General features: G+C 49.7%; 1 protein-coding gene across 1 annotated transcript in view; it reads right to left on the reverse strand.

The window, feature by feature from the left end:
• Positions 1–1187: 1187 nt before the first annotated feature.
• MARCHF4 (membrane associated ring-CH-type finger 4) overlaps positions 1188–12442 on the reverse strand; it is a gene marked incomplete at its 3' end in the record, with an annotated part of 92835 nt that continues 81580 nt past the window's right edge. Inside the window, exon 4 of the mRNA XM_084245524.1 lies at positions 1188–1555. Coding sequence (XP_084101650.1) covers positions 1188–1555 — 368 coding nt within the window. The remainder of the gene's footprint in view (positions 1556–12442) is intronic.

Raw genomic sequence — 12442 nt, forward strand, 5'->3', positions numbered from 1 at the left:
CAGGCCGCCGGGCTGGGTGGGAAGGGCCAGGGGTGCTAGCAGCACCCTTGGAGGGTCCCCAGCAGCAAGAAATACTTCCACTGGTCTCCACTCCAATCCTTGGGGGAGCATCCATCTCCCCCTCCTCCGTCACGGGAGCAGCTCTCTGCGGGGACCCTGAGGGGCTGGTGCCTGCCCAGGGGGCCCTGGGTCTGCATGTGCACTGAGCCAGGAGGGCATGGCACGGAGCTTGTCCTGGCCGCGGGTGGGGGCAGCTGGGAAAGTTGCTCCTGGGCTGACAGCACTGGTGGCTGAAGTCACAGCGGCAGGACTGGGCCTGAGCTACCCACAAGAAACCTGTACTCCTCACGTGTGTGTGTGTGTGTGTGTGTGTGTGTGTACATCTTTTGAGCCAAATCACCATAAAATAAAGTAACAAGGGCACAAAAGGACACCATCTCCAAACCCAAGCCCGCAGAGCCCACCTGAAACCGGGAGTTCCCATCTGGAAGGCTGAGAAGGGAAAGAAGCCCCTCCCTCTGCACCTCACACCAACACTTCCCCCCACATTGCCCCCCTCCCCAGGGTCTCTAAACCACCTGCAAGGTGGTGAACTCTACCACCCAAGCGAGCCCAGGGGCTGCAAAATCTGTGAGTGGCCCTGCCAGCCCACACGCCCTCTCCCTCCCGTGCCCTGCCTTGTTCGTGGGGCGAGGCACAGGGAGAACCCAAGACAAACTCAAGAGAAAACAGGGCGACTGCTTTTCCTTCCTGCATGCTTTGCATTTTCTCTCCCGCCACAGGTGCACACAGGGGACCCCCAGATGCACCAGTTTGGCCCGTCACAGTCTCCCCTCCACCCGGGTATTAGGAGCATGGGTACCCCTGGGTGCTTCTGTTGTTTATTTTGTGGGGTTCTGTCTGTACTGAACGTGGCTGTTGAGTTTGTGTTGGTTTCCTTGCTCTCGCAGGTGCACCGCGGTACTGATGGGCGGGAAATCATGAAATGCTCGTGACACCAGCCGCAACCATGCCAGCTCTAGCCCGGGCCCTCAAGGCCCACTGCCCTCGCTATCTGCTCCAGCACCACCGGGGTGCCACCTTCCTCCCCATGCCTGCCCCCCCATGACAGGCCTCCCGTCAGCTGGCGGGTCCTGGTCTGGCCCCCTCTGGTGCGCGCCTGATCTTGGCCTCCTGCAGGGCCTCCTCTACACCGTCGTGACCCTCATGACGAGCTCTCGGCTGCCGCCCTGCGGGCCCCGCTGTTCATGAGGTCGGAAGTGACTCAAGATGTGCAGGATGGTGTAAGCACAGTGGTGGTCGGACAGAGGGCCTGAGGGGTGGCTGGCAGCCCGGGCGGGGCCCTCCTCAGCGGTGGGGGTGCCCATGGCCTCCTCTTCCGAGGAGGGGACATTGGCCTGGGTGGATGAGGAGGTCCGGGGGTTTGTCCTGCCTCCTGACTTTTGATCCTCCAGGTCTTTTGTTTTGTCATAGTTCAACACTTTCCACTGCTGGTTGACGGCCTGCCATCGTTTAAAGATGCGGTACACCGAGGGGCCCTCGTGGATGATGAGGCCTGAGGCAGTAGGGAGGAGAGAAAAACAAAGACCCAGTGAGAGGAAGCAAGTCACAGCCTCCCTTTGTCTATCAACAGATAAAGGCATTGGTTGGGGTAGGCTGGAGAGACACTGATTTCTTTGGTTTGCTTCAAACCTACCTTTCAGCTCTGAGCCACAGGGTTACCATCCCCCACTCCTAGGCTCAAGGAGGCTTCAGCAGGTAGAGGTAGAAGGCAGCCACATGCATTCATGGAATAGCTGAGCACCTACATTCAGTGAATTTACCCACCCCTACTCCACCCCACCCATTTAGTTGCCTGTTGACGCCTAATATAAATATCTTTTCTTCCCGCACCATGTATCCATGGCACCAGTACTTAGCAGGTGTTGAATGAATCGTGTGCTTTCAAAGACACCATCAAAGAACCCTGTGGTCGTTCCACACCGCCTGAATGATGTCTGAAATCCCACTGTTTAACTCTGCACAAATAGCCCAATGCTACTGAAATGCACATACTCCCGGGAGAGAAAACTTGTACACGGTTCTATCGGCATCCACCTTGGACAATCAGAAATGGTGCAATGGAGGAGGGAACAGAAGAGTCCTGTGCCTGGAGAGCCTCCATTCTACACACAATAGACACATAAATAAAGCAGTAAGACAAACAAACTGGGTGCTGACAAATGCCAGGAGGAAGATAAAATTGGCGGAAGTAGCCACTGGCACAGATACTGATGGTCTTGCTTTAATGAAAAAGTAATGAGAAAGCCTTTTGGAGGAGGTGATATTTGAGTTGAGACTTCAATGATGAGAAGGAAAATCCATGGAAAGATCTGGAGAGAGAGCACATTAGTGGTAGGAACTGTGGTGCAAAGACCAGGAGTTGGGAATAGAAGGAGCAAGGTCCAGAAAGGTCAGCACAGCCAGGGCGCAGTGCGTGAGTGGGTAATGGTGGGAGATACAGTGAGCAGAGGCCCAGCTATGAAAGGGCATGGTAGCCCATGGACAGGGATTTATATTTTATCCTGATTATGATACAAAGCCTTTTTTTGAATATGATCAGATTTACCCATCAGAAAGTTCCTTCTGGGTGCTGTGAAATAATTAACTGAAGAACAAGCATAGGAGCAGAAGGCCAAGCAAGAAGTAACTCAAGTAGAAATGGTGGTGGTCTAGATTAAGGTTACAGCGATGGAGACAATGAGAAATTACTGGAGTTGTAATGTAGGTTGGTGGGAGAGCTGACAGGCTTGCTGACAGGTGAGGTGTTAGGCAAGAGAACAATCTAGAAAGTTCTGAAGCTTTGGGCTTCAGCAGTTAGGTGAATGGTGGTGGGCCGAGAGGTGGAGGGCTGAGGGCAGGGATGGTCGATTTGTTTGGTGGTGGTAGCGACTGCATCAGCTTCCTATTGCTGCTGGAACAAACTACCACACATTTAGTGGCTTAAAACAACACACACTTGTGTTTTCTAATGATTCTGGAGATCAGGATTCTAAAATCAGTCTTGGCAAGCTAAAGTGAAGGTTTCAGCAGGGGTGGTTCTTGCTGGTGGTTTTGAGGGGAGGATCTGTGTCCTCACTTTTTTAATTTCTAGTTCTCACTTATATTCCCTGCTTCTTCTCACATCTTTCTTCCAATGTCACATCTCCTTATCCACTGTCATTACATCTCCCTCTTATAAGAACACTCGGCCTCCCTGAATAATTCAGAATGCTCTCCCCATTTCACAATTTTTAAATGAGTTAAATCTGCAAAATCCCTTTTGCTACATCAGGTCACCTCAAGAGGCTGCAGAGATTAGGATCTGGATATCTTTGGGGCCATTATTCAGCCTACTGCAAAGTTTCACTTTGGTTGTGGTGAGTTTAAGATGTCTGAAGAATTAGGTGGATGGGCCTCCCCGGTGGTGCAGTGGGTTGAGCGCAGTGCTGTGAAGCTGTCTGCAGCCTCTGCAGCATAGGTTCGATTCCCGGCCGGCTAGGGAGATATCCACGTGGTGTGGTAGACCTCTCCTGCTTCACCCGCTGCTTTCCTCAGCAGTGTTTTTGGTCTGTCTGCCTGTTCTGCTCCCTACTCTGTCTCTGGTGAATTCTCTCACCCTCCCACGCCTCTGGCCTGTACCCCAGTTCTTGTATAAATAAATAAATCTTTAAAAAAAAAAAGAATTAGGTGGGCAATTCAACATAGGAGTCTGAAGCTTAGGGAGAGGTCGGGCTTGGAAACAGAAACTATCAGGATAGAGGTAGAATTTGAAGCCTAGGAATGACCCAGAATTCCTGGGGAGAGAAGGTAGACAAGAGACGAGGGTCCAAGACAGAGTCCTAGAGTGCTGATGTAGAGTGGTGGATCTAATGATGGTGGATTTGATGATGGAGATTTTGATAGAGGCAAAGCCATCTTCAGGAATCTCAAAGGAGCAATAAATAGTATAGAAGCAAGACTAGCAAGTATGAGAAACATACAAGTCTAGAGAAGGCCATGTTTCAAGAAAGAGAGTATGACTCTTTCAACTGCTATTTGGAGGTGAGTTCAAGTGAAATGAAGAAGGACCATTGACTTGATGGTACAGGTGGAGGGCAGATGAAGACACAGTCAGTTCTCACCCAAGTGCCTCTTTTTCTTCCATGAAATCATGAGCTAAGGTAGAAGGGACAAGGAAAGAAGTGTTGAAGATTTGTTGAAGAAGAGGAGAAGGTGGGAAATAATTATCTTGGAGATTTGGAGAGTGATTGTAGGGTAAGGAAAAATGTCAGGCTTTTCTGCCCTCCTGCCATCAGGATAGATGATGGATCCTTGAGGTCCTGAATGCATGCCTGATGGCGGGCACCTGGAGTAGGGTGTGGGCATAGGTAGATGGGATTCACCTGGGCTGAGACTGTGCTTTTAAGGGCGGTGTCATGGGGACGCCAGCAGAAGCCAAGAGAGAAGCAGAGATAACTGGAGAACCCAGATAGAGTGAAGACTTGCTGGGGGCTGGGAGGCCTGCCAGCACCCCTGCCTGCCATATACCGGGTAAATCCCAATAAAAAGACCTGCAAAAAGCCACTGAGGATTCTGACTCCTCCTTTACCCGGTCTGCTGGATCAGGAAACCTGCACTGTGTCCGTTCCTGCCGCTACAGTGATACACAAAGGAGATATGGCAGAATTATCTGATGGTGCTGATTTGAAATTTGTAGCCATAAATTTGAAATGAGTCTGGACATTGATTGTGTGATTTTTCTCCATACCTTTGACAGCTTTCTTGGTGCATCTGTGGAGCAGAGGGAAAGCAGAAGAGAGACATGAGAATGATGGATGTTCGCCACAGAGCACTTATCATGCTGGAGTCTGGGTTGGGGACAAGGGAGGTAAGGACTCAAAAGGAACAAGGAATATGAAAAAGGAAAAACAGAAAGTGATAGGGTCCCTGCCAAGAGGCCTACATGAGACTGGAGAAAAGCTGGTGTCAGTGAAATCCAGGGGCAGGGAGAGGACGGTCAGAGCGAGATATTTAGATTTAGATTTTTAGATGTGTGGTTTGGGGTGGTTGGTGATGATGATGTCTAGGGGGGGACCACATGAATAGGGTTAGTGGGCTGGAGGAAAAGGTCATTGGCGTAGTAAGGAAGGCCTGGACATGCTCCATGTCAGTCATCCTCAATATATTTATAGCAAATATATTTTAGTATCTTCTTTCCTATCTTAAAATGAAATCCATAAAGAAATTAACATAATATAAGCCACTATGGTTTATTTATATATATATATATATAAATATATAAAATACCCTCACAGATGATGTCAATAGAAATAAAGGGAAGCCGTTTAAAATAAGACAATATAAATTTCAATATAAATGCTGGGGCACAGCTACATTAGAAAACAAACAAAAGCTCTCATATCTCCAAAATGCTCCTGGGGGGGGGGTGGTCCCACCCCTTCTGAGAACCACTGATGTGTAGAGATGCTGAGACAGGAAGGGTGGGCGGGTTATGTGCCAGGTGCATTGAGGAATGTGAAGAGCGAGTAGGCGGTCAGCAGCTAAGAGCACCCAGTAGGAGAAAGGGGTGCAATGTATAATGAATGACATGTGCTTCAAAGGGGCTGGAGCTTCTGAAGGATGAAGGAATAGCGGAGGTCTAGAAGTAGAGATGGGGAGCAAGGAGGCCATGGGCCTTACAGAACACAGAGTATGGAAGCAAAAGCATCTAAAAAGCAGGAAAGGATGTTATCAGAAGACAGCTGGGTTGCAACAGAAGGAAGATGAGAGAAACCCTGGGAGAAGAGGCTGCAGTGATGGCCGTGAGCTCCAGGGGAAACCTGGGAAGTCAGAGCCAGGTAAGGAATGAGAAAATCAACACAAGGAGGGTTGTTCATGCAGTGAGAGTGGTCGGGCTGGGCGTGACAGTGAGTGAGATGAGGCAAGATGAGGCAGAATGGAATTCTTCCTGCAGCAATTATAAATCTAGGGGCAGCTGGCCTGGCCCCTGGGGGGCCGGGTGGGGGAGAGCTGACTCACAGCAGCAAACAGCAATGAGTCACGCCAGCCTCCTCCATGCCAAGCAGAGGCTGGATGAGAACACCTGAAAACCTTCCCGCCCTCCACCACAGCGTGATTCCAGGAGACAGCCCCCCGCAGCTCATCTGGCCCCCGAATTCCAACAGCTCCTGAATGGGCTATTCGTGCAACTCGTCTTCAAGGGTCCATGGATGGAGAGACAGTCTCCCTGGAGCCCAGAAGATCCTAATCTTTTGGGTCATATCTCCCTCTGAGGATCTGATGAAAGTTAAGGATGATCTCCCTGGAAAAAGCCAGATGCATGAATTGCCTTGTAATTTTAGGGGGCTCATAAATCTCATAGGGCTCTCCTATGGACCCTTTGATACAACCTGCCTGACTCTGGCCAAGGAGACACCCTCCCCTCCTGGGCGCTCACCCTCTCCCAACGCACCCACCGCATCGCTGGCCTCAGCTCTGAGTGGTGCCCAGGGCACTGTAGCTCGCCCTGAACAACATTTAAGCGTTGTCGTCATTTAAGCGTTGTCGTCGTGTGCTTGCTCCTCGCGATCGTAAGCCCCTCGAGGAGCAGCGGCAAGGTACGGTTGAGGCTGGAGCAGCTAACACAGTGCAGGGAGCTTAAGGACGCCTTCCGTGCTGACGGAGGAGCTAGAGACCACTGGAGAGAGAATGGGGATCTTTGAAGGCCCAAACTCTTTCCAGTGAGAGCCACTACACTTGATTTTTAATTAGCTTCTTGATCAGACAACTTTACCTTGATTGAAGAGGGTGGCTTGAATTTTTGGTCTGAATGCCTTCATCTTCTACTTATCTGTCAACTATTTGGGAAGTAATTAAACCATCTTAATGGATAGGTGGTTGGAGAGAGGAAGGTGCACCTGCTTCTGTAGATAATGCTTGTTTGGCAAAAGTCAGAGAGGCGCAAACTAGCACATTCATAACCACCTCCTCGGGGCTCCCTCTGCCTCCTGCTCTGCTGGTCCCTGGGGTGGAAGGGCTGTTGTACACAGGGAAAGATGGGGTGTGGAGTTCAGCTAACAGAGACAAGCGAGGTGGGCGAGGTTGAAGAGATGGGAGGGAAATGGCCATGATGGCAACAGGAGGGAATTGGTGAATGGAGGCAGAGGAGGAATAGAAGAAAAAGGAAAATCAGAATGCGCGGTAATATCAGAGGCCCAGCTCATTGATTCTGGGGCTTTCGATGAAATGTAATAATTACCTAGTGACCACCACCAAGATGGCCAACCCTGGCTCATACTTGTGGGAAATTTAGTTCCAGAAGAATCATCACCTCCATCTCTCGAAAGTCTCCCCATCATGGGAGCTCCAATCGCTCACGGAGCTGGTAGCTCCACAGCTGTCATTTGTCAGCACCTCTGCTCCCTCCCCCAGCTGAAGTGGCCCTTGGCCCAGCCCACGAGGCTGGGAGGGAGGGTGGCCACCGTGAGCAGGCAGCCCTGCTGGCTAGTGTCCCCCTGCCTGACCACGGTGCTGTCGGGGAGTCTCCCTCCCCCAGGTCCCCAGTTCTCAGCTAAAAATTGGCCATTGGCTCTTGTGTTCACAGCAGCGAGATATAATTTAGATCAGATTCGTTAGTATTTTCTGAGTCCCTACCATGTGCTTCTATGTGCACGTATGAGGGAACAAAACTCCGGGGGTGGAGTTAACAGGCCCAGGCTGAGGCTGAGAAGGCTGAAGAGAAGCTTCTGCTGCCCTCATGAGGCTGGCTCTGCCCCTCCCCCATCTCCTGCTAGTTTCCTGGTTTAAGCAGCTCAAAGCGGCTGACACTGTAGAATAGTCTCTCCCACATTAGCAGGCATCAGCATCAACCAGAGAGCTTGTTAAAACACAGACTCCAGCCCCCACCCCGCATCACCCCATTATCATCATCACCACGGATGGTGCTTATCATCGGCTGGCCCGGCCACACATCACTGGGAACCCCGCACTGCCAAGCTGTGACCTCAATGCAAGTCACTTTAACATCCTGGATATCATTGATGTCAGACCCAGAAGGATGTTGGCGGCTATCAGGTTCACCCGTCTCATTTCACAGAAGAAGCAGGCTGGCAGGGAGGACATCACTGGCCCAGGGAGGACGTCACTGGCCCAGGCTGCCCAGGGGGCCGATCGGGTCCTCACACCTCGATGTCCTTGCTAGTCTCCTCTGCCACCCCAGGCTGCCTCCTCCGAATCTCAGCTTCCTGATCAGGGAATCACAAGGTTTGACAGGTGGGGCCGTTTCTAGCCAGAAGCGGGGGAGAAAGAAAGGCATCCTTGTGGCATATGCATGTTTTTAAGTGAAAGCGATTTAAACTGAAGCTCCAGAAAGCTAGCTCTCATGGCCCCTGCCCTGGAGCTGTCCTCTTCTGGCTGAAATTCTAGACTTGGATCCTTTATCACAGCAGGCGGCCGGGTATCTGAATCACAGGAGAGAACCTCGGTGGACCACACACAGGAAGTTTTATATAAAAAAATCTATAATTTTGATAAGTATCAAAGTCACTGTTTGAAAGATTTGGAGCAATCAGCGAAATATTGTTCTTCTTTCCCTGACCCTATTTCACTCAGGAGTGAAAACAAACACTGTGAGGATCAGGGCCTCATTTTGGCAGAATGGGTTTTTGATGGCCAATCTCTTGGGTGTGGAGAGTGAAAAAAAAATGTTTTTGGTGCCAAAGACCTTAATTAATTTGCTCTTGTTAAATCCTAATAACTTGACCCAGTGGAGCAGAGAATGTCCCATTTGTTTGCTGGGAGGCTCTGTCAGCTCCTCTGCTGGGGCAGACAGTGTCATCAGGGATGACGAAAGAGGAAGCAGGTGGAACAAGGACATTCGATGTCACCAAACCTTCTCAGCGAGGGGACACAGATGAGGGAAACAAAATCCTTCAAGGGGACTCTGAATCCCAGCAGACTCTCAGTTATGTGAGAAGTCCACTGCTGAGGGGAGCAGCGGGCGAACCAGAAAAGGTCTGCTGCGCCATGTGGGTTAGCTCTGTGGCCAGCCAGGGACAAGGGCCTGGGCTGAGTGTGGATTCAGGTCTAAGCAGTTCCAGCAAGCCCTTATGAGCACCTCATCCGAGGGGTCTCTTACCCTGCCAGCTGGTGTCTATGAGAGCCTGCTCCTTCATACATCTCATCTTTTTTTTTTTTTTAAGATTTATTTATTTATGCATACAAGAGCTGGGATACAGGCCAGAGGTGTGGGGGGGTGAGAGGATTCCCCAGAGACAGAGTAGGGAGCAGAACAGGCAGATTGACTGAACACACTGCTGAGGGGAGCAGCAGGCGAGACAGGAGAGGTCTGCTGTGCTATGTGGGTCAGCAACGTGGCTGGGGATCGAACTCATGTTGCAGTGGCTGCTGATAGCTTTGATAGTGCTGGGACTTAACCCCTTGTACCACCAGGGAGGCCCTAAAGACCACATTATTATCCCACTTCACAGATGAAGAAAAGGGAGCAGAGAGCACTTTTACAGATCACTGCAAGTCCCAGAGTCAGTACAGAACTGAGTGCCAGGCAGCAACCCCCAGGGTCCTTATGGGGTGCCACTCACTCCTGCCCTGGCAGAAACCCACCCTGCTGGGTTTTGCAGCTCAGTCCCTCCTGTTCTGTTTTGTTTTTTTCATCCTCAGTTCCCATCCATCCCTTACGTGTTTATTGATTCCCAGGTCTCTTAACTTAGCCATCTACTCTTGGGGTACTCCTCCTAAGTTAGCTCCTCAAAACTCAGAGCCTCAACCACCTCTCACTGTTGACCTCTTCATCTGTCTTTACGTCTTGTTATGCCTACAGAACTTTCCCTTACCTCTGCCCCACCCCCACCCACCTTCCCGCCAGCCTCCAACCTCATCAGAATGTCCACTGCAGGCAACAGCTACACCGCAGGAAGGAGCCACCTCTTCGCAGCCCGTACCATCCTCCGTGTATTTTGTTTCTCTTCTGCAGTCTCTTGACTCCCTGGCTTGTACTGGCTTTTCCCTCTTTTCCTGAAGTCAAGGCACCTCTTGCTTTGGTGCAAAAGATGTGCCCTTTGGCTCTTTAGTTGACCCACTGCCCACTCCATTCTCGTGCTCAGCTAGGGTGCCTGGCCCCACTGAAACCAGGGCCATGTGGCTCTCACGTGTCCAGAAGGAGCATAAACAGTCCTATGAAGTCTGCTTCTCACAAGCTTCTCAAGGTCTTCTTCCCATCTACCACTCTTTTTTTTTTATATAATTTATTTTTATTTATATCTTTTACATCATTGTGTTCCTCCTAAAATTCCCACCACCAGTTCACCTGTAGGCCGTCACCAGAGTCCCTTGTGCTCCTCTCTCCCTTGTTTTGATTGCTTTTCCTCCCTCTCCCTGGCAGAATGTCTCTTATTTATGGTTGCCTACCAGTTTTGTTGCTTTATTATGATGATGATGTTATTTTTTCCCCTGATCCCTTATTGGTTCTCCTATAGTCCTCCTGAAAGTGAAACCATTTGATATTTTTCTTTTTCCTTCTGACTTTTTTCACTGAGCATAATCCCTTCCAGCTCCATCCATGCTGCTGTGAGTGGTATGAGCTTGTCTTTTTGATTGCTGAATAGTATTCCATTGTGTAGCTTTACCACTCCTTTGCACCTCTTTGCTTTTTTTCTTGCTATTGTAAGATTTTCTAATTGGTATCTTCTTACTTTTAGTCTGTCTGGCTCTGATCTATTCTCCCCAAAGTAGCCAGAGGTATGTCTCTAAAATGTGTATTTGATACTATTCCTTTCCTTTATAAAATCTTAGCAATGCGTTTCCACCAGGGCAAACTGAGCTGTTTAGGACATAATTCATGCCACCACCCAACCTTGGCTCTTTGCACTGAACCATACAAACCTGACTGAGATTGACCAAGTGGTCAATGTCACCTCAATGCATTTGTTGCTAATGTTTCAATGCATGCTGATCTCTCTGGAATGTTCTCTATGTCTCTGGACAAAGTGGCTTCTCTTCTGATACTAGCTCAAGTATAGGGTTACTTCCTTAAAAAAAAAAAAAATCTCCCTGGATTTACCTAATTGGTCTCTGCACTTTTCAACCTTCCTCTGTGCCTTGTAGACTCCTGTGATATTTGTGCAAGTGCCACGGAATTGGAAGCTGAGGTTCTTGGTCCAGTCCTCAGCACTGCCACTTGCTTAGCTATATGGACTGGAATCCAAATGCTTTGAGCCTTTTCTCATTTGTTAAATGTGGATCATAATATTTACTCGGCTTATCTTTTAGTACTGTTATGTGCCTCCTTGTTTCCTCTCTGTCCATGGAGGGGTTTTGGTGGTTTGTGTTGCCCACAATAATTTAGATTTGGCTTTCACAGTGGCATGGGTTAGTCTAGGAAGTTAGGACTCTAATTCAAGAGGTACAGCATCTAGAGGGGCCTTTTATGTCTCAAAAAGTACAACCCTCTGATACAACTGGGTCTAGGGCCGTTGTCCGTGACTTGGATCCATGTAGCCTCAAACAGAAAACCCAGAACTCTCTGGCAACATCTCAGGCAGAATCCTTTGGTGAGAACTAAAGGCCATTTTCTGAGAGATTCATTGTTCTGGAGTCTTCTCAGTGATCAGGTGGATGCAGGCATGGATGGGGTTGGTGTGGCCTCCTGAGCAGCAGGCTGACTGTGCCCAGGGCTCCTCTGCACCCCCTTGGCTCTGGGGCAGAGAATGTCTGCTGAGCTGGCTCTGATGTTCAGAGGAGTCTCTCTCATGCATCCCTCCCGCTCTCATGAACTGTCCCCTGGGCCCGCCATGATTAGAGGATTCGTTAAAGCTATGTATTTTCTGTTCACTCCGATTCCTTGCTACCAGAGGCCATTTAATAGTCTTAGGAAGAGACAGAATGTTCTTGGCATCTGAAAAATAGAGAAAGTCCAAAGACTCGCTTTCACAGGTGGTCTTGTTCCTTCCCTGCCACATGTTTGAGCCAACCCAGGGCTAGCCTCATGCTCCTTTCTCCAGATGATGCTTCCTATCCAGTTACTGAATGGCTCTATCCATCCAAGGAGCCTGGCTCTATGGATGTGGATTCTTTCATTCCACATTTTTCTCGCCCAACGTTCTCGAGACCATAACGTCTCCCATCAACTCTTCCTCCCTCTTCCTCTGCCTGCTTTCCACGCAGTCTTCTTCCACTGACTGGGGCTCTGAAAGGGCAGCTTCCTCCTTCCAATGGGAATAAGCTAATGGATAAACTCAAATGGACAGTTTTAAACCAGAGGCCGCCTCTCAAGTAAGACAGATTTTACAAGTGTTGCCCATCTTTGCTCAGTAAGACTGTACGATGCCTCCCTCTGGCTGGCCCAGCCAGGCTTCTGCTCCCTGTTTTAGCTTCTCTGCCTCCCATTAGTTCATGGAGCCTGGTTTGTGCAAACACAGGTCCAGAT

Source organism: Talpa europaea (genome assembly GCF_964194135.1).
Source record: "Talpa europaea genome assembly, chromosome: 1".
NCBI classification, from domain to species: Eukaryota; Metazoa; Chordata; class Mammalia; order Eulipotyphla; family Talpidae; genus Talpa; species Talpa europaea.